The 22,318-nt window shown below is 36.7% G+C and overlaps 1 protein-coding gene and 1 pseudogene across 2 annotated transcripts; both read right to left on the bottom strand.

The window, feature by feature from the left end:
* Window positions 1-22,318, bottom strand: part of LOC113664212 (uncharacterized) — a 187,467-nt pseudogene that overhangs the window by 155,098 nt on the left and 10,051 nt on the right.
* LOC149052485 (uncharacterized) lies at window positions 2,397-20,672 on the bottom strand. Of its 2 annotated transcripts, XM_089204235.1 has the most exons (10): window positions 20,570-20,672; window positions 18,465-18,531; window positions 17,227-17,556; window positions 16,565-16,810; window positions 15,219-15,339; window positions 13,977-14,048; window positions 12,916-12,987; window positions 11,491-11,562; window positions 7,478-7,549; window positions 2,397-6,132 (listed from the first exon to the last, which is right to left on the bottom strand). In XM_089204235.1, exons 2-10 carry the CDS (start codon window positions 18,508-18,510, stop codon window positions 6,057-6,059), a joined length of 1,107 nt encoding a protein of 368 aa, XP_089060361.1. In that variant the 5' UTR covers window positions 18,511-18,531; window positions 20,570-20,672; the 3' UTR covers window positions 2,397-6,056. The 2 variants fall into 2 exon arrangements, with proteins under 2 accessions (XP_089060361.1, XP_089060366.1); XM_089204240.1 differs by lacking the exons at window positions 11,491-11,562; window positions 12,916-12,987.

Below are 22,318 nucleotides of genomic sequence, written 5' to 3'. Positions count from 1 at the left end.
AAAGAATTGAAAGTTAAACCCTCACAATGAAAATAAACTCCACCTGTTAAAATCCTACAACTGAATTTATTTTTCAAAATAAGAAAGTTCCGCAAGTAAAGCTGCTTTCTAGGCTTGCTAACTTTAAAAGATTTCCTTACAGACTATCATGAAGAATTCTTCATTGGCATGTTATTGCTTATAAATTGTTTTCGCGTTCTCTAAATATCCCAAGTGGTTTATATACGACGTCAAAGCAATGCTTAGCTATCCCTGGGCAAAGCACGCGAGATTTGCGCTTTTAATCGTTGCAGGGTTATAGCAGTTAAAATCATCTCTTTGTGCTTTATTATCTCACTGGTTTCGTATATACTACGGGTACGTTTCGGCGGTAGGGTAAGGCGAAAACCAAAACTAAACATGTTCTAGCTCGGCAAATCATTGAAGGTTGGGCAAACCACGATCCTTTGTCACCCTCAAGACCATATATTCTTTATTTTCAGACAGGTTTTGTGCCCTTCTGTCCTGGATTTGCATTGGATTTTATCCAAGGCATTTGTTTCACCAGTCAACTTCAATTTGTTGGGGAAAATCTCCAATGCAAAATCGTCCACAACAGAATTCAGAAGAAAGTTTTTGTCCAAAAAAACCTTTAAAAGTGGTGTTTAGTAAGTTACACCAATTAAGAAAGGTTAGGAAACACACAAAATGCTTGCAAACAGGCTATTAGCGTCAATAAAGCGATGCTTACTTGTTAGTCTGCGATTAGAAAACGAGCTATTTACGTATACTGTAGAACAAAATGACTTAGGGTTTTTTTTTATTCAAAGCACTGAAAACAACTGAACACTTTAAAATTCCTTTCTACTCCTTCTGTATCCTCCAATCACCCATTGCTATAATACATAAGGCTTTATCATTCGAACTGATATGAAGTGTAGACCACTAAATGAGCCAGGCGACGTTTATTTGTTTTAGGGTGGGGGGTAGGGTCGTTAATTAAAAGATATCAAAGGAAGTTTGAAAGGGAAAAATATTAAACTGTTAATTAAGAATGTGTGGAATAGACAGACGTTGGCAGAGAAGTGTGAGGACAATTTTCTTGTGTTATGACTGGCTGATGTGCGGCCCTGTCTGGGTTTCCATACGGGAAATTTGGTTTTTAAACATGCCTAGAGGTGGCCTTTTCGAACGGTGCCACATAGCTGCAATGATATCGGTGTACAAATGTATGTACTGGTTTCCGCAGCCAGCCGTAGAATTGTGCCTTACCAATAATACTAGAGGTGGGGAAACTAAACCGCCATCAAGTGCATTTTATTAATTTGCCTAAATTGCCAAAAAAAAAAAAAAAAAAAAAAAAAAAAGGAAATGACGTTTCCGAGACCCTACATTTAAAAAAATGTTCTGTAAGAGCGTGCGCCCAGATTCCTTAGTTTGGACGGCCTTCACGGCTTGATATTATCTTCTCGTGCGTTCATAAAAAAGTTTCATGATTCACCTGGAGGATGTCAACTTCTCGATCAGTATAATTTTATGATGTGATGACAAGGCGAACAATAACGTGTAATAATAACCACCAGCGCTGCGTTCAAAAATACAAACGGTTTAACAATTCATTGGCGGTGTGACGGTAGCGACGTGATTCATAATTTCGTTCGTCGCTACATACGTGCATTGCATGAGGCTACAAAGTTTGTCGGATGTGATATATTATTACGACCCTTATAAAACAACTACCACAATGATAACGAGACTTATGAAAATCATAATTCCCCGCGATGGAGTTAGACAGGAGTACCGAACGTTACATTTAGCTTTTCGTATATACTACAAGTACGTTTCGGGAGTAGGGTATGGCTAAAACCAAGTGGGAAAAACACATTCTAGCTTCGCAAATCATTGAAGGTTAGGTGAACCACGACACTGTCGCGCTCAGGACTGCATATCATTTATTATCAGACAAGTTTTGTGCCTTTTCGGTCCTGGATTTGCTTTGGGTTTTAACCGAGGGTTTTGTTTCCTTTTTTCAAGTTTCATGTTTAGGTTTGTTTAAGTTATAAACTTAAGTTTGTGGAAATAAACACCGAAGTAAGTTAGTTCACAACGGGATTAGAGAAAGGTTTCGTTAAAAAATTTTTGTTTGAGGTCACTTTCATATTCTGTTTTATGTTCACATCGTTCCCATTGTTGTAATACATAAGGCCTTACGATTCAAACTGACATGTAGTGTAGACCACATCTTATCAAAAATTATTTTTGTTCTTAAGAGCTCCAGGCACTTTACAATTAAGATTATTATTATTATTTCTTGTTTGTTTGTTTGTTTTTAAGGCTTGTTTAAGTTATAAACTTTAATATGTTGGGAAAAAATGGACGATGCAAAGTCTTTCACAACGGGATTAGGCACTCCAGGCACTTTACATTTAAGATTATTATTATTATTTCTTGTTTGTTTGTTTGTTTTTAAGGCTTGTTTAAGTTATAAACTTTAATATGTTGGGAAAAAATGGACGATGCAAGTCTTTCACAACGGGATTAGAGAAAGTTGCTGTTCGAAGGTTTTTGCGAGAGGCTACTTTCATTTTCTTTTATATAGACGCTTAAGGGTGCCTGCCACATTTTTAAAGTCTCCTTCTCAGTTGTTACTCTTCAAGTATTTTGACTGGCTCATCCATACTGGGTTTTCGCTGATTATTGTTTTGTTTTGTTTTGTTTTGTTTTTGTCAACTCTTCGTGCAAAGGAGAATGATCAGAAGAAAACTGAAACACATGCAGACCTGAGCTGCATAGAATATTCTTGACTTGATAACCAGACTGGTTAAGGAATGGGGGGAAGGTCAAAGGGGGAAATTCCATCCTTGAATGATTCCTTTAACAAATTTCCTCACAAATCTTTCTTTAACAATCTATTTAGGGAACGAATTTTCCTTAAAAAAATATGTGATATTACCCACGCATTCAAACGTCTGCTTTGAAGGTTGGGTTCAATGCGTTCCTCTTACACCAATATTGAAAAAGACACCAAACTTATAGTCTCTTCAGCTGGTTATTGTTACTGAAAATGCCTGATGGTAAATTCTTGAACTGGTTGTTGTTCAACCGCCTATCAAATTGCATGGTATACGACGACAGCATTAAAGAGAATAAGAATGCTCGACAAAAAGTTGTTACCTCTTTTCTCATGTTCTGACATAAGAGCTTGAAATATACACGTTTTTATTACAAGATTTTTCATAGATGGAGTTGTCAGAACGGAACAAAAAAAAGTTTCTGTTAACTAATGCTTCTTTCATGTTCATTGTATGCTATATTTACGCGATTTCTTTTAAACACCTTTTTCATTTATATCTAAGGTTATGAAAGCAAAAAATCTCAACAAAACTATTCCTGATTCAATACACTTTTTCCAGCGTTGATTGCCCCTCTCGCTAAGAGCGGTCCTCTCGACTTCCCGTCAGAAAAAAGTTTTCTTTTATTGTTTGCCCATGAAAAGGGTTTACAAAACATTTTTCAAAAATAGTATAGTTGTTCTCCAATTCTCTATTATTGCGTTGCCACAAGCCAAAAAAGTTTTTTTTGGAGAGACCACACTTGTGGAGAGCGATTAAAAGTGTAAATTTCACAGATTTTGTCCAGCGCGCACTGCAATAACATAGCTCACGAAATTCTATCTTGCTACAAGTTAAAAGATTTGTTCAGTTGGTTCACAGACAAAACATGGAAACTTCTTTTCTATATCACCAATTTGTGCGAAAAAATTTTCCAAATGCAGGCGTTAATCGGGCTAATAAAGCATATCAGTGCATAGTTTAACACCAATGAGATCATCGATTGCCTCAAACCCGCGGATATATCTCTAGTTTCCATCCACCAACATCTTGAAGGAAACGTAAATCCACGTGTTTTCTCAATTGCGCTTGTGGCAAAGAATATTTGAAAATTCTGAGAATTGACCAGGATCTCCTTTTGACCGTTCAAACTTCGTTCGTTTATCTTCTACGTTGAGGATTTTAGGTTTCATGACAACTGAATGGAGAATAGATGCCGGGTTGTCCTTAAACGTTGCGTAAATGTGATTAGTCGTAACGCTCGCGCTCCCGTGACTTATAAAATCAAAAAAGGTGATCAGGAGGCGCCTTCTCGATAACTTACGTTGAAATATCAGGTCATGAACGACGCACAGTGTGGAGAAGATCAAAATTAGAGAATAAAATTTGGCACTCAGGTCAATACAGACATATCGCGTTGCTTAAAAGGACACAAAAACAAGTTAAAATATGTAACAGTGTTTATATTTACAAGACAACACGCATACACTCTGAAAGAGTTCTTGCAGTTTTTCCCGAGTTTTGGTACATGGAACGCGATGAACTCGCCCTCCTTTCTGCAAATTTGTTGCCATCAGTAATGATGTTACGCTGTAATGGACCACAATGGTTTTCAGCGACGAAATCGACATTTCCCTGCGACCATCAAAATCAACTGAACAAACCCAGCTTGATGCATTACGTGATGTGAATGTGCAAATTTTCCCTTGTCATATGACCTGTCTCGCGAAACCAAACTTAGTTACTCTAAATCTCTTTAAATGTTTACCTGATTTATGGAAAGCACCTGATTTCTCTTTTGGAATGCCGGGACGACGTATCGAGTCATATGAAGTACTACCAGCTATCCAGCGAAATCCTCGAGTACAAGTTATTTTTGTTTCATTCTGGTCATTTTGGCCTCGACATGAAAAATTAAAACAGTTGCTGGTATGTTCTAAACATCCGAACACTTTAGGAATCATTGGAAATACGGTGAAAATACTTGTTGCCACCAAGAGCACGAGAGAAAATGTGAGGCAGTGAAAGAAAGCCAGACTGACTGGAGATGTTTTCGAGTTTTTCGGAATTAAAGTTGTTGTCGATTACATGAGTAAAATATTTGCAATTTCTCGAGAGTGACAGCTATTGTTTAACTAACAATTGATTCGTAAGTGCCTATCTGGCCTATATGCACCAGCAGACAAAACCAGAATTCTCTTGACAAAATTAAAGGACAAATTGTGTCATGACAGATGTTTTTCTCGATTTATGCATCCGCTTAAAAAATTCAGAGCTGTCAAATTTCGTCAGCGCTTGATCTGCTCATGAGACAGCCGGTATAGTGTGCCAATGTAATGAGAAATTTGTGCTCCGACACCGCCAATTAAAAAAAATATTTGCATTAAAAAACAAACAAACAAACAAAAACAAACAAAAACAAATGAAACAAACAAAAAAAAGAACTAAAACAAAGCAATGTATTTTTGATCTTTAAAGATCGTGTGATCGTAAGTTTGTTTTTAATAATCTCAATTAATGTTTTAAAAATACTCCACCTCAACTGCCGCCGATTTTTTATTACCACAGTCTGTAGAGTGCTGATTTATCTGCGAATATGAACATTTCGGCGAGACACGAAGGAATTTCATCCATAAAATGTCGTCTGCGGCACACACGAGCAGCCATTTCAAATCCTTGTTTACCCATCAGAAACTACTTGACTACACAGCTAAAAAGATTCTATTGCTAGGCTGGTCATTTTATTAAGAAAATTGTACCGAAAAACAAAGTGTATTTTCCTTTAGATACTTACGACAATCTTATCTACATGACAACGGAAAAAACCTTCGAATGCAAATGTGCGCTCAACATTTATGGCAATTCCGTTTGCTGTCCGCGATTTCAATTTCCACTTGATAGTTTTTGCCAAGTTTATGCAATCTAAACACTTACTGCAAATTTTTACGACGACTCCGTGGCAGCTTTAATTTAAGCTGAGGCAGCACAAACAAACCTTTTTTTAAAGGAAAATAGTGTACCGCGAGTAAATGAAATAGTAAATAAAATTCTCTAACGTCAAAGAGTACATCTCACGCACCACTCACTCCCCCCCCTCCCCGGCCTCAATTTTTAAGAAGCCATAACATTTCTCTCTCGTGACTAGTTTTGATTGGAACTGACAAATCGTTGCCCTGAGCTGCTGCTATTCCCACAAGTGCGAAAAGCATTAGACGCGTTCCTTACACATGAACAAAGGTTCCAAACTTACAGCAACTCCATCTGGGTATAGTTACTGAAAATTCCTGATGGTAATTGGTTCAACTGGTTGTTGTTCAACAGCCTATCAAAAATAAGTAAATGTGGTGTAAATTGTGTGGTATTCGACAACAAAGTTCAAGGAATGAGTATGCTCGAAAGAAATGTTTTTTCTTCTCGTGCCCTATACAAGAGCCTAAAATATACAAGTTATCAAACTAATGTCTTTCAAGAACTGATCTCATCGAATAGGCTTGATGTATGAAGGCCCCAGAGAAGATAGAAAAGCTTTAATTTGAGACAACACTAACTGAGACCTCCTAATGGTGAAAGTGTCAAAATCTTGGGAGCTTCGAAAAACGATGTTGTAACTGGGTCTTTTTGTCTTTCTTCGCTACATGAAATATTCAGGAAATATTAATTTGCTAAAAATATCACTTTTCCATGCTCTTTCCTACACTCAGTACCACATGGAACAACGGGGAAAAGAACACCTTCAACTCTATTCGTCTAACCTGACCCTGTTTTGAACTGTCGCATGGTAACCATAGATGCTTTGTAATATCACGTGACTGTGTAATTTTTCAGGAAATTGCTTTCTTTAAGATGCATTATGCAGCATTTCTCTGTTCTTTTGGAAACTTATCCCAGAAATACTTCTGAATGGCGACATTAACCAGTGTTGTTGACTAGGTAAAGCGACTATTCAAGAAAGGAGGGTCTGAGGTAGAGCCACCCCAGCATTGCTTTCTATACATTGTGTTTTCTCTGATAATGTATGTAACGAACAACAAATCTTCCCTTCCCTGTTGATCAAGTTTTATTGTTTTTTGTTAATGTTACAATTGACGACTATACTCGCTGAGTGAAATTCGGTTACAGGTGGCCCAAGTTCTCTATGAGAAATAAGCCTTTACGAGAGTTTTAGCTCCGCTCTCTAACTTTTCAGCGAGAATTCTAAATGACCAGCCACTTTAAAGTCCTGCGAACCCGCGGCAAGAACGTCTTGTTAAACCCGGAGACCGTTAAGAAATAGTCGGCCTAGACACGACTCGAATTTCTCCCCAAAGATCAGCTCATAGTCTAATATACTAGACCAAGAATGACATTCAGCCACCAGAGGAAAGAAATATTTATTTAAAAAAAGCTTTGTGTCGGATTCGCCCTTTGAGACTGTAGAAAGTAGGCAACATGTGAATGATGCTTTCCGTAGTGGAATTCCCGCGCTTAAAAGGTGTCCAAATATTTGGCAAAAGTTCTATGGAATATATTTAAATAAAATTGGGGAAAACTATCTGGCTAGCGCACTGCAGAGCATCGAAAAATTATCGTTATCTACGGAGTTACAGAGAGGGGCGGAAACTCCCATAGAAAGTTTTATAACATAAGCCTCCACTAATTTAGGTTATAAATGAGCGGTGGTAACTTACAGTGCCTTCAGCTTGGTATAGTTACTGAAAATGTCTTGCGGTAACTTTTTAAGCTTGTTTTGGCCCAAGTTCCTATCAAAAAATCGTTGCATAATAAAAAAAATTAAAAATATGTATACAAGAAAAAAAAAAATAATGCAAATAAAAACTTTTGAGCAAGTCCTGCTGTATCGCCATTTATCTAACTTTTCTTTGACATCTGCAACCATTTTGATGCCTTCTCCAGGTTAGATGGACCCCTTGTTTTACGCCAGGTTGGGAAGGAATACATCGATGAATCAGTAATCGAAGTGTGCTATTATTAACAATATCAATTAACTTAAGGGTTTAGAAATTCGTAATTCTTTGCAAAAACTAACTTTTTTCAAAATATTTTAATGTTTTGCCTTTTTAGATTCCAGCCTCCAATTCATTGAGCAGAAAGCTTTGCAGCCGATTGTTTACTCAACTCCACCTCAAGAAATTTTTCATATCACGATCGAATGCCGATAAACGCTAACTCAAGGTTACATTTTAATCTGGGTTTCTTTTTGCTCCGTTATTCAAAAGCCTCTTTGAGATAACTTTCTATATCGCTTTCAGAGCATCCAATTATCACATTCCAGAAAAAAAGAATTCGGATCTGAAATCAGATTTCACACACACTAACCCTGGGTTATCTTAACCCAGCTTTAAACAACCCCGCCCAGTAGATTAGGGAAAGGTCTTACTTGACAACCAAAGTTGGTTATTGCTCCTGGAAACTTTCTGTGGCCAATCTCTTAGTTGATTCTAACCCAAGTCCCACTTAAGATGTTACTTCATATGTTTTGAATAGGAACGGTTTGTAATGCGAATAAGTGAAGCTGTTAATTTATCAGTGGAATATGCAAACGAATGTTAGCACAAAGCCATTCCAGATGAGAATCGTTACTGTGTTGAATACGCATGGTTTGCAAAGCGCGGTTAGTGACGAATACTTTTATTTATGATCGAAATATCATCGTCAGTCCCTGTTAAGATATCGCTGGCCTTTTAAGTGAAATGTAAACATTATAGATCTGTTTAATTTAGCTTACAGCCAACTTAGGTGAGTATTGTTGCTGAAAATGCCTTTTGGCAAGTCGTTCAGCTGATTGTTACTCAGGTCCCTGTCAGAAAAAATCGATACAACTGAGTTAAATACATACGGTTTTAAAAACTGATGACAGATACTTTTATCAAGAGATTCTAAACCGCTTCTATTTCTTTCCAAACTCTTTTTTTCACCTTCGCACGATATTTTCGCTTCAACAGCCCATTGTTTCAATGTACTGTGTAGAAATTTTCAACTGGAGGTCATTTAGTTATTTGAGAGCTGTGACCGGCAGTCGACCTCTTGCAATTTCAAATTAAGTGTCAACATCCATGGCTCCGAACTCTGAGACCGACTTGAATCGTCGCTGATTCCTATATTAGCGCAATCAAAGTGTAAATTTCACAGATTGTGTCCAGCGCGCACTGCAATAACATAGCTCACGAAATTCTATCTTGCTACAAGTTAAAAGATTTATTCAGTTGGTTCATAGACAAAATATGGAAACTTCTTTTCTATATCACCAATTTGTGCGAAAAAATTTTCCAAATGCAGGCGTTAATCGGGCTAATAAAGCATATCAGTGCATAGTTTAACACCAATGAGATCATCGATTGCCTCAAACCCGCGGATATATCTCTAGTTTCCATCCACCAGCATCTTGAAGGAAACGTAAATCCACGTGTTTTCTCAATTGCGCTTGTGGCAAAGAATATTTGAAAATTCTGAGAATTGACCAGGATCTCCTTTTGACCGTTCAAACTTCGTTCGTTTATCTTCTACGTTGAGGATTTTAGGTTTCATGACAACTGAATGGAGAATAGATGCCGGGTTGTCCTTAAACGTTGCGTAAATGTGATTAGTCGTAACGCTCGCGCGCTCCCGTGACTTACAAAATCAAAAAAGGTGATCAGGAGGCGCCTTCTCGATAACTTACGTTGAAATATCAGGTCATGAACGACGCACAGTGTGGAGAAGATCAAAATTAGAGAATAAAATTTGGCACTCTGGTCATTACAGACATATCGCGTTGCTTAAAAGGACACAAAAACAAGTTCAAATACGTAACAGTGTTTATATTTACAAGACAACACGCATACACTCTGAAAGAGTTCTTGCAGATTTTCCCGAGTTTTGGTACATGGAACGCGATGAACTCGCCCTCCTTTCTGCAAATTTGTTGCCATCATTAATAATGTTACGCTGTAATGGACCACAATGGTTTTTAGCGACGAAATCGACATTTCCCTGCGACCATCAAAATCAACTGAACAAACCCAGCTTGATGCATTACGTGATGTGAATGTGCAAATTTTCCCTTGTCATATGACCTGTCTCGCGAAACCAAACTTAGTTACTCTAAATCTCTTTAAATGTTTACCTGATTTATGCAAAGCACCTGATTTCTCTTTTGGAATGCCGGGACGACGTATCGAGTCATATGAAGTACTACCAGCTATCCAGCGAAATCCTCGAGTACAAGTTATTTTTGTTTCATTCTGGTCATTTTGGCCTCGACATGAAAAATTAAAACAGTTACTGGTATGTTCTAAACATCCGAACACCTTAGGAAACATTGGAAATACGGTGAAAATACTTGTTGCCACCAAGAGCACGAGGGAAAATGTGAGGCAGTGAAAGAAAGCCAGACTGACTGGAGATGTTTTCGAGTTTTTCAGAATTAAAGTTGTTGTCGATTACATGAGTAAAATATTTGCAATTTCTCGAGAGTGACAGCTATTGTTTAACTAACAATTGATTCGTAAGTGCCTATCTGGCCTATATGCACCAGCAGACAAAACCAGAATTCTCTTGAAAAAATTAAAGGACAAATTGTGTCATGACAAATGTTTTTCTCGATTTATGCATCCGCTTAAAAAATTCAGAGCTGTCAAATTTCGTCAGCGCTTGATCTGCTCATGAGACAGCCGGCATAGTGTGCCAATGGATTGAGAATTTGTGCTCCGACACCGCCAATAAAAAAAATATTTGCATTAAAAAACAAATGAAACAAACAAAAAAAAAGAACAAAAACATAGCAATTTCTTTTTGATCTTTAAAGATCGTGTGATCGTAAGTTTGTTTTTAATAATCTCAATTAATGTTTTAAAAATACTCCACCTCAACTGTCGCCGATTTTTTATTACCACAGTCTGTAGAGTGCTGATTTATCCGCGAATATGAACATTTTGGCGAGACATGAAGGAATTTCGTCCATAAAATGTCGTCTGCGGCACACACGAGCAGCCATTTCAAATCCTTGTTTACCCATCAGAAACTACGTGACTACACAGCTAAAAAGATTCTATTGCTAGGCTGGTCATTTTATTAAGAAAATTGTACCGAAAAACAAAGTGTATTTTCCTTTAGATACTTACGACAATCTTATCTACATGACAACGGAAAAAACCTTCGAATGCAAATGTGCGCTCAACATTTATGGCAATTCCGTTTGCTGTCCGCGATTTCAATTTCCACTTGATAGTTTTTGCCAAGTTTATGCAATCTAAACACTTACTGCAAATTTTTACGACGACTCCGTGGCAGCTTTAATTTAAGCTGAGGCAGCACAAACAAACCTTTTTTTAAAGGAAAATAGTGTACCGCGAGTAAATGAAATAGTAAATAAAATTCTCTAACGTAAAGCGAGTTTGGTCAAATGACGTCAAAAGCTACATTGATCAGCCTCAGAATTTTTCTTTCAGTCCACGAAAGACCCCGTTTCTTCAAATACTTTTTGCTAAAGTCAGACATACCTTCGCATAGTACATCTCACGCACCACTCACTCCCCCCCCCCCCCCCCCCTCCGGCCTCAATTTTTAAGAAGCCATAACATTTCTCTCTCGTGACTAGTTTTGATTGGAGCTGACAAATTGTTGCCCTGAGCTGCTGCTATTCCCACAAGTGCGAAAAGCATTAGACGCGTTCCTTACACATGAACAAAGGTTCCAAACTTACAGCAACTCCATCTGGGTATAGTTACTGAAAATGCCTGATGGTAATTGGTTCAACTGGTTGTTGTTCAACAGCCTATCAAAAATAAGTAAATGTGGTGTAAATTGTGTGGTATTCTACAACAAAGTTCAAGGAATGAGTATGCTCGAAAGAAATGTGTTTTTCTTCTCGTGCCCTATACAAGAGCCTAAAATATACAAGTTATCAAACTAATGTCTTTCAAGAACTGATCTCATCGTTTAGGCTTGATGTATGAAGGCCCCAGAGAAGATAGAAAAGCTTTAATTTGAGACAACACTAATTGATACCTCCTAATGGTGAAAGAGTCAAAATCTTGGGAGCTTCGAAAAACGATGTTGTAACTGGGTCTTTTTGTCTTTCTTCGCTACATGAAATATTCAGGAAAGATTGATTTGCTAAAAATATTACTTTTCCATGCTCTTTCCTACACTCATTACCACATGGAACAACGGGGAAAAGAACACCTTCAACTCTATTCGTCTGACCTGACCCTGTTTTGAACTGTCGCATGGTAACCATAGATGCTTTGCAATATCACGTGACTGTGTAATTTTTCAGGAAATTGCTTTCTTTTAAAGATGCATCATGCGGCATTTCTCTGTTCTTTTGGAAACTTATCACCGAAATACTTGTGAATGACGAAATTAACCAGTGTTGTTGACTTGGTAAAGTGACTATTCAAGAAAGGAGGGTCTGAGTTAGAGCCACCCCAGCATTGCTTTCTTTACATTGTGTTTTCTCTGATAATGTATGTAACGAACAACAAATCTTCCCTTCCCTGCCTGTTGATCAAGTTTTATTGTTTTTTGTTAATGTTACAATTGACGACTATACTCGCTGAGTGAAATTCGGTTACTGGTGGCCCAAGTTCTCTATGAGAAATAAGCCTTTACGAGAGTTTTAGCTCCGCTCTCTAACTTTCCAACGAGAATTCTAAATGACCAGCCACTTTAAAGTCCTGCAAACCCGCGGCAAGAACGTCTTGTTAAACCCGGAGACCGTTAGGAAATGGTCGGCCTAGACACGACTCGAATTTCTCCTCAAAGATCAGTCTATAGTCTAATATACTAGACCAAGAATGACATTCAGCCACCCGAGGAAAGAAATACTTATTTAAAAAGAAGCTTTGTGTTGGATTCGCCCTTTAAGACTGTAGAAAGTAGGCAACATGTGAATGATGCTTTCCGTAGTGGAATTCCCGCGCTTAAAAGGTGTCCAAATATTTGGAAGAAGTTCTATGGAATATATTTAAATAAAATTGGGGAAAACTATCCGGCTCGCGCACTGCAGAGCATCGAAAAATTATCGTTATCTACGGAGTTACAGAGAGGGGCGGAAACTCCCACACAAAGTTTTATAGCATAAGCCTCCACTGATTTAGGTTATAAATGAGCGGTGGTAACTTACAGTGCCTTCAGCTTGGTATAGTTACTGAAAATGTCTTGCGGTAACTTTTTAAGTTTGTTTTGGCCCAAGTTCCTATCATAAAATCGTTGCATTATAAAAAAAATTAAAAATATGTATACAAGAAAAAAAATAATAATAGAAATAACAACTTTTGAGTAAGCCCTGCTGTATCGCCATTTATATAACTTTTCTTTGACATCTGCAACCATTTTGATGCCTTCTCTAGGTTGGATGGACCCCTTGTTTTACGCCAGGTTGGGAAGGAATACATCGATGAATCAGTAATCGAAGTGTGCTATTATTAACAATATCAATTAACTTAAGGGTTTAGAAATTCGTAATTCTTTGCAAAAACTAACTTTTTTCAAAATATTATAATGTTTTGCCTTTTTAGATTCCAGCCTCCAATTCATTGAGCTGAAGGTATGCCTAACAGAAAGCTTTGCAGCCGGTTGTTTACTCAACTCTACCTCAAGAAATTTTTCATATCACGTTCGAATGCCGATAAGCGCTAACTCAAGGTTACATTTTAATCTGGGTTTCTTTTTGCTCCGTTATTCAAAAGCCTCTTTGAGATAACTTTCTATATCGCTTTCAGAGCATCCAATTATCACATTCCAGAAAAAAAGAATTCGAATCTGAAATCAGATTTCACACACACTAACCCTGGGTTATCTTAACCCAGCTTTAAACGACCCCGCCCAGTAGATTAGGGAAAGGTCTTACTTGACAACCAAAGTTGGTTATTGCTCCTGGAAACTTTCTGTGGCCAATCTCTTAGTTGATTCTAACCCAAGTCCCACTTAAGATGTTACTTCATATGTTTTGAATAGGAGCGGTTTGTAAGCTGTTAATTTATCAATGGAATATGCAAACGAATGTTAGCACAAAGCCATTCCAGATGAGAATCGTTATTGTGTTGAATACGCATGGTTTGCAAAGCGCGGCTAGTGACGAATACTTTTATTTATGATCGAAATATCATCGTCAGTCCCTGTTAAGATATCGCTGACCCTTTAAAGTGAAATGTAAACATCATAGATCTGTTTAATTTAGCTTACAGCCAACTTAGGTGAGTATTATTGCTGAAAATGTCTTTTGGCAAGTCGTTCAGCTGGTTGTTACTCAGGTCCCTGTTAGAAAAAAATCGATACAACTGTGTTAAATACATACGGTTTTAAAAAATGATGACAGATACTTTTATCAAGAGATTCTAAACCGCTTCTTTTTCTTTCCAAACTCTTTTTTTCACCTTCGCACGATATTTTCGCTTCAACAGCCCATTGTTTAAATGTACTGTGTAGATCAAGTTATCAAACCAATGAGGATGAAAAAATGGGAGTACGATTCAACTGTGATTAAGTAGACAAGTTTCCACGTGTAGGATTGCATAGATTATGAACCAATGATCTTAAATCATTTCTTGTTCGAAATAACTTGGCGGTAAACGACATAGAGCAGAATGCAGTAACTTGAAAATGTCACAAAGGCCTTGTTGCATATTTCAATATTAATAATAACAAAACAACAAGTAAACTCTTTCAGATGTATGCACCGAACAGTTTTACTCAAATTCGTCCGTTGTACACCAGAAATGGATAAATTGCACTATTGTTCCAGCCATTTCTCGGTGAGATGGTATTCATACCGTTAGACCTACTTTTTCACAGTTATGTTTGACTTTTACGGCTACATTTAAGCAGTCATGTAACACTTAAGATAGTTCTGAATATAATTAAAACAGTTGAATATATTGATATATATCTAAGTTTTTTGAAGTTCTCATGATTTGCTGGATATTTCAATTTCTAAGGGCTTCCTATGCATAAAGTACCGGTATTTCTAATAGAAACAGAAAGCATAATCATCCGTTATTGTTCACACTCAACAAAATATGTTCGTTTTGCGATTCCACTTTGCCTTCATGAAGTCACGAAGTACTGCCTTATTGTTTAGCTTTGTTCTTGTTTTGTGACCTAGTGGCATGGACGTTAACATATTTTTTAGTGTAGCCAGCCTTGAGTTTACAAGTACAGTTTTCCTTTTACATGGCTCGACAGACTTGGGAAACAGTAGTTCTAGTTAGGAATGACCCCCGTAGAAAACCTACGATCAAAAAATTCAATATTGAAGAATTTCCAGTCATTGACGTCGACGGCACCACGCAAAGGCTAGTGTAAGACTGATTTAGAAATCGCTCTCACTCAGTTAAGATGAAGAATGACATTCATTTGCTTCGTAATCTGCAGTTTAGTCTGCAACTTACATGGCACCTCAACAATTGATCTCTTGTTAATACTCACAACGTCGCTGTGGTAAGGGGAATTTTCCACGGAAACGACATCAATTCTTTTCCTGTACAGCTCACACGCAACAGATTGTATGTTCCCTTCAAAATGTGGCAATCACAAGGGCCTGGGCACTCTGAATATTAGACATTAAGTATTGTTCATATAATTAAATTGCTAAAAAAAATGTGTAGTATGCCATCACTGAGTTTGCATTGCAAACAAGAAAATCAACTTGTTTTATCGTATTGAGAAAAAAAAGAAGTAATGATCTTTAGAATGATGGTATACAAAGGAATGTTCATGAGATAAACTTCTAATGTTAGGCTAAATTTAAATTTGCGAAATTTTTTCAACTTTGGAGTATCTACTTTGAACTGATTACTAACATACTCTAATCATTGTCAGCATTTAGGGAAGTCAGAATTTAAGGTGAGACAAAAAAAAAATTCAGTGAGGAGAGTGTCTTTCTGAGAGGCCGAACAGCGCTGAATAATAAGAATAACTAAAGAAAAGTAGTTCTGAGGTGCTTACGTAAGATAAGATTAATGTTTCTATTGTGCGAATTAAAAAGTGGATATGATAAAATGCTGCTTACAAACCGTATGACAAAATTACCGGTCATTAAGAAAAACTAATTAAAACAAATTGAGAACTAAAATTACCAAAACTAATCAAAACAAATTGACCCTTTAACTTCCATGAAGTGACCAAGAGAGAATTTCTCCCTACAATATCGATACAATTTCAAGTAGACAAGTTATGAGAATAAAGAGAAATATCAATTAAGGGGTTATTAGTTGATCCGGAAACAAATTCTCAGAACTAAGATCATAAGAATCGTACAGGAGTAAGTATGCAGAATTACTAATGAGATCTTGGAAGTGAAAGGGTTAATTGAAACAAACATTGTATATAAACATCGTGCAAAAATCCTTACTGGTCGGAGGCGAACCAAAAAAGACCAAGCGGGGCAAACCAAAACACAAATCCAATGAGTAGCAGGGTGGATAGCTTGAACCCAGACCACTAGATTACAAGCTTTACACTATAATCACTCGGCCTCTATTCCAAACAAAGATTGTCATTCTGATATAGCTGATCAAAGAAAGCCTAATCCGAACGAAGAACTGTTTAAGATAATGATAATCTATCGCAGTCTGTTTAAGATATTGATAATCTATCGCAGTCTAGAAGAACGGGGCAAATTACGGGAGCGACTACATCGAGGGCGGCGAGCCGTGGAGGGATACCAAGAAATTGAACCAGATATTAAGAAATTGACCAAATAGTACAGATTCAGGCATCCAATTAAAAAAGTGATATGGTTCCATTGCACTTGTGTAAGGAATAAAACTCACCTTCAATGTTGAGGCTAATTTCGCTCCTTGATACCTTATTATCTCTTCGTACCTCACAGCTGTAATTCACATTCTCCTCTGCAGCTACAAGCTGATATCTTACGCTGGTACTATTTTGAACAACAACACCATTTTTTCTCCATACAACGTATGGAGCTGGCGCACCTTCCACCTGGCACCACAGGTTGGAGGTTCTGTTCAAAATTACAGTCTGTGTCTTGGGTACTTGGGTCGTGGTAGGTGTCGCTACATAAAACAAAAAATAATGATAATGATAATAAAAAAATGTATTAAGGCAAGCAAATGCTAGATGAATAGTCTGTATCATACAGGACAAGCAAACCACAGGCATAATATATAAAGCAAATACATTGTGTATGGACAATCATATTTTACTCCAAAGTCACGGAGAACTTCTTTCGGTGTCTCTCTTTGTCTGTCTCTCTCTTTCTCTATATGTGGCTGTTCGTCTGTCTCTTTGTATATCAGATAAAAAGCTACTTAATAAGGGAATAAATACTGTTAAATGTGCGATAAAACGTAATAGTAAGGTAGGCCAACGATATATTTCCTGAATATAAATTGTTATATCATGAAGTTCCAATTGAATTTAAATATTTTAACTACATGCTCTAATAGAAAGTTAACAAGAAATATCGTGCCTGTTTGATTGGAGGATCTTCCCGTGTAGTATGCATTAAGATTATATCTGAGAAAAGGGAAAAATCTTAACCGCAAGTATCGTCCACTGGATCGCACTACAACAGTCTTGTGATCTCCACAGAATACACCAAGAACGTTGGCTGACTGATTATTGCCGTCACGGATCTCAAGATAGTAGTCCTGCAGACACGGTCGTGGAGCCCACAAGGAGCTGCGCATGGTAAAGTTCAGTTCCACGTAGTGTCCTTTTGGAGCTGAGAGAACATGTGACTCCCAAAACGAAGGAACTTTATCCCATCCTTTTGCTTGTTGAGGATGTTTCAACAAAACTACAACAAATACAATAAGTCAATTACTTGGCTTCCAAAAACAAAAATATAGATATCATACATCATGAGAATGAAAATATATGCAATTTTACGTAACAAAGGTTGCCACATTAGACCTCATCTGATCTCTGTCTTACAAGTATCACTAGTCCACTAATCAGATATTAGATCACTAAGCTAACAAACATCTATCGCACGATTAAGACAAAATTTTATCTAGAGCTCAAGTTCAACGGGCTTCAGCTAGCTATTATAATACTGTCTTCCATTCCAACCAAGAGCTTACAAACTCTTTGCATTTGCGGTTAGTTTTTGATTGAGAAAAGTGTTTCAGAGGATAAAGGGAAGTGGTTTATTTATGAATTAGAGGAATAATTTATTGACGTCATCTTATTCTAGCACTTTACTTTGAAGTTTGATCGTGCAAGGTAAATGCAGAGGCAATGTCTTTCACAAGTACAGTCTTAAGCTCAAAGTTGGACCATGTAAACGTTTTAGGCACTTCCTCTTACCACTGAACCAGCGTGCACCATATGCATGCCTAGCAGTTTGATATTACATGCAAATATGAGAATTTGTGGCTCTTCATGATTGTTATATTACGATTAAACACTGGCGCATATTGCAGTTCAACTAAACTTGACATAACAATTGCCAACAGACTCTCACCCCCACTTCACAGTTTTTCTCATTGCTCTATTCATCCATTTAACCTTGCACTCTCCTCCCTTCCTCTCCTCTTTTCCTCCCTTTGCTCGTCCTTTCCCGGGCCTCCCCAAGCATCTTACCCTTCCTCCCCTCCCACACTACTCATGGGCTCCCATTCCATCCCCTTTGCCAACAACGGCAAATGTTTATCATTAAAGTAAACACTTTCGACAACAGTTATGAACAGCTGAAGTGCTTACAGAAAAGGAGGATGAAACTGCACTTGGCCACTGACGGTACCATCATGACGTGATTCAGTTTTTTTTTCTGCAGAAGAAAAGGTAGAGTGTTTAATTTTGTATCTTTCAATTTTTCATTGAATCTTTTCAAAGCAGCTCGATGTTTTATACACAAGCTTTTGGAGTAAAACTCTTTAGATAGTAATGAATTTGTCTCCATAGGCTATAGAACAAACGGAATCCTTCCGCGCAAAACCAATAAAACTTCAAAGATTTTCATAGCGCTTTCTGGAAAGTTAAATTTAAAAAGAAAGTCATTATTTAACCCTGTTGATGATTAAGATATTGGTTTGCTATTGTTTATCTATAGCGCTCTTTATCACTTGGATTATGCAGTTCAAAGGAAAAACTCCTTTTCGTATCAGAACATTCCCCTTTGTAATTTAGAATAATAAAAAGAAGATTGTGTTAGTTGCCTTATGACTCAAGCGAAGAAAATCACGTCAAAACTAATAAATACAGCCACTCCGCAACCAATGGACTCTTTGTCCTCTGTTCCGTCATACACAGCTAAAAGTTACACTCTCTAAAAATAACAATAACAATATATGTTGAGACCTTGTAAAAGTGACCCTGTCTTCTTGTCTGATAACTACGGTTCATACTTCGTAGGACATTTGAACATTGTGATAAAGATTTTGGTTTATTCTAAAATCATAAACAAGATATTCAACTTTACATCAAACTTCAAGGTAGGTTTAACTCACGAAAAATTTCAGTTCGTTCATGCGTCTTGCACATTGATAATTTTTTCCAACATTTTAGTGTGTTATTTACAAGAGAAAAAAAATGTAAAACAGAGAAAAAATTATTCGGATTATTTAACAGCGTATTTTTATCATGTTTTGTCATGTTGCACTGTTTTAAGAATAGGATATGATGTAATTATTTAGAATATTCTAGAATGTTCTAGACTGCTAAAACATATGTTTGCACTTGTTTTCTCTTTTATAAACTGACTGATATTTATTTCTCCTAAATTCTAAAAGCTGTCCGTGTTTAGAACTGACACTTCATCTTTAAATATTTACATTAAAAATACGAATTGCTAACTCTCTGGTCGATCAAACTAGTCATTAGGGACCGAGATTAAAAAAGAACCCTTTCCTTTCCGAATGCCTTTTTGAGTGATGAATCATATGATGAATCTCGTTTTTCCCACCACCCTCTTCCCTGAGAAAACGCGCCGGTATGGTTGAGAGAACTGAGAATTTATTGGTCAAAAGTAAACAATTATAAACTAGAAGAGTTAGTTATAAACTAAAAGTTATCAAAACTCTAGTAGTTACTACGTCTTCCTATAGATCACGTGGACAAAGTATGTTTCAGTTTTTCTATCTTTTAGTTTTATCTCCTTTTAATTTCATTGATGCTGAGGAAAGAAATGCTACCTTCAACAAACGAATAAATAAAAATGGAATATTAATCATTTTTAGATCCCGCATCATCCATAAGCTGACTGTTTTTTGTCTCCGACTCGGTTTTCATTTGACTTTCAAATTTTTGGTTTTACAAATTAATCGCCAATTTTTTCTCTTTTTTGTTATGTCTTAAACGTAAAACAACAATTCAAAGTGGACGCGCCTATGCAGATTTTTCCAATAGATCTTAATGTGTTTCTCTAAGCATTTGGACATTTTAACAAGTTGATGATTTCTGATTCTCGTCTGTAATTTACACAACATTGTAGCGATATTTATAGAGAGAAATTCAATTTTGATCAGTTTTACAGAAGTGCTATGTTTCCGTTGTTGTAAAACCACTAAGAAATTTGATTGCAGAGTTCATGTTTCGGTGATTTCACAGGACTTAAAGAAACTAGACGGATTGATTAACAGACTGTACGTTCCAGAGATAAATAGTGAACAATAAATATTCTGTTAAATTAAAGTACAAAACAAACACGTATACTTCAACAGGGACATCTGTACGGGAAATGAAGTTATTTTGCGATACACAGAAAAAACTGCTCACCGTCTTTAAATTAACAACTTTGCCCCAGGAAGGATAAAATAATTGACTACTAAGAGTAAAGGAGGAAGCTACAAAACTATTACATGAAGTACCTGAATATTGATTGTCCCTTTACACTTTCAGAGCCTGATTGCGTTTATCCACATAAGCAGCAGAGAATAAATACACAGAAAAGTAAAGGTTTTTACAGCTGCTGTTAACTGTTGTTTCAAATAAATTCAAAGTTAAGACAAGAATTTTAATCGCGTAATTCGTTAAAGTCACACGTACAACAAAAATAGAAAAGAAACTTACTTTGGGTTTCAAGAAAGGGCTGATTACTACTAGTATTGGAAACTAACCAGACAACTGATAGAATGCTGCAGCGAAATGAAGACTTTCTGACCCAAATTTGATTCCTGATCATATTAAAAGATAACTATTGTTCGGCAACTGACGTTTTCATGAGTTCGCACCAATATTCAACTTATAAATGCTGATGATTCCATCATCGACGCACAAACTTTCACATCTGAAATTTCTGTTTCGCCGTGTACATAATAGACGACTATTTGTGTTCGTTCTTTGAAACCGGATCTCAAAATATAAATAATGTTGTCCTATGGTTGAAAATATTTTTCCCACATCAGTTACTCTCTGCTAGTAAACCAAAAGTTGAAACAAAGGTGGACGTAGTTTCAATAATTACCATTACCATTTTCATTATCATTTACTACTCTTATGTTATTATCTGCAGCGTACCGAGTGTTAATGCATAAAAAAATTGCCCTATTAAGTGCAAAACATAACCTATGTTGTTTTGTAGGAATTTAATACTGAAAAAGTTAAGGCCTTAACTCTTCGCTAGCTAGAACAATTTATAAAAAAAAAGGAAACAAATTTCCACTATCAAACCTTTGCATTAATTTTCGCGCATTGATTTATCCCTTGCCGACGTGACATGTCTGTCACACGGGGAAAATAAACCTCACCAGCTAACCGAAGAAACACAAGAACCATCTGAGCGGACAACATTACAAAATCTATGACATTAGAAGGTGACAATGGAATGTCTCCCACTCGTGCACGTATTTACTGACAACCATCGCTACACGTGAACAGAGCTTGACCGAGGGGAACGTTATACCGGCATGACATTTTGGTCTTGTAGTATTTTGCGCTTTTACGCGCTTTCAAGTACGTTTTCCAAATTTTCGATTTGTTTCTCCATCGCCTTCTCTAATTTCTTTATTTTGCTCTACAACAAATTACTGTCTGCCTTCTGTCAAGCATCCTTTCACTGATCAAAAAACTTTCTATTATAGGATAGTTAGTAGATGCAACTCATCGGACAGTTTCCTTTAAATTATTAACCTCATAATGGTGTTTGTTAAATCTCTGGATGTTAAGCTTAAGCGTATGAAATACCATGATCCTATTCTTTGGGGGAATGTATTAAAAGGTTTGTACTCTTTACTTATATGAAGTCTCTAGTTTTCTATATTCAATATTTTAATATTTTAATAATTAAAATTTAGTTTGCTTAATTGCACTAGAGTTGTCCTGGAAAAAAGCAAAATCCGAAAAGGAAAAAAGCCAGGAAGGAATTTGTTAGCAAATAAAATATCCCTTTGGCTTTATGCCCGGCAACCGAACAATTTAATATAAGTTTCACCAAAGGGCACGTACAAGACGATGATTACGGATTTGAGTAATTCCAAAAATGTTAAGTCAAAATCTATATGCTTATGTCGTAAACTGCAACCAGTGGGACTGCTGTTACCAGTCTTAATTCACAAGAAACAACCGATAACTTCCTCTAAATTCATATTGTTGATCCTTGCTTGTTTTGGTGATGATCA

This window comes from Pocillopora damicornis, chromosome 1 (assembly GCF_964200805.1).
Source record: "Pocillopora damicornis chromosome 1, jaPocDami1.2, whole genome shotgun sequence".
Lineage (NCBI taxonomy): Eukaryota > Metazoa > Cnidaria > Anthozoa > Scleractinia > Pocilloporidae > Pocillopora > Pocillopora damicornis.
Note: the sequence above shows the minus strand (reverse complement) of the source record. Positions and strands in the feature narration are given on the sequence as shown.

Bases quoted from the DNA above. Each gene is read 5' to 3' on its own strand.
- LOC149052485 (XM_089204235.1), bottom strand. From the start codon at position 18,510: ATGATGGTACCGTCAGTGGCCAAGTGCAGTTTCATCCTCCTTTTCT. The intron at 16,811-17,226 runs GCACGATATTTC...TGTTTTATGTAG, and splicing joins AAGATCCTCCAATCAAACAG to CGACACCTACCACGACCCAA. The intron at 6,133-7,477 runs GTAAGTTACCAC...TATTTTTGATAG, and splicing joins TATACCAAGCTGAAGGCACT to GCTGTTGAACAACAACCAGT.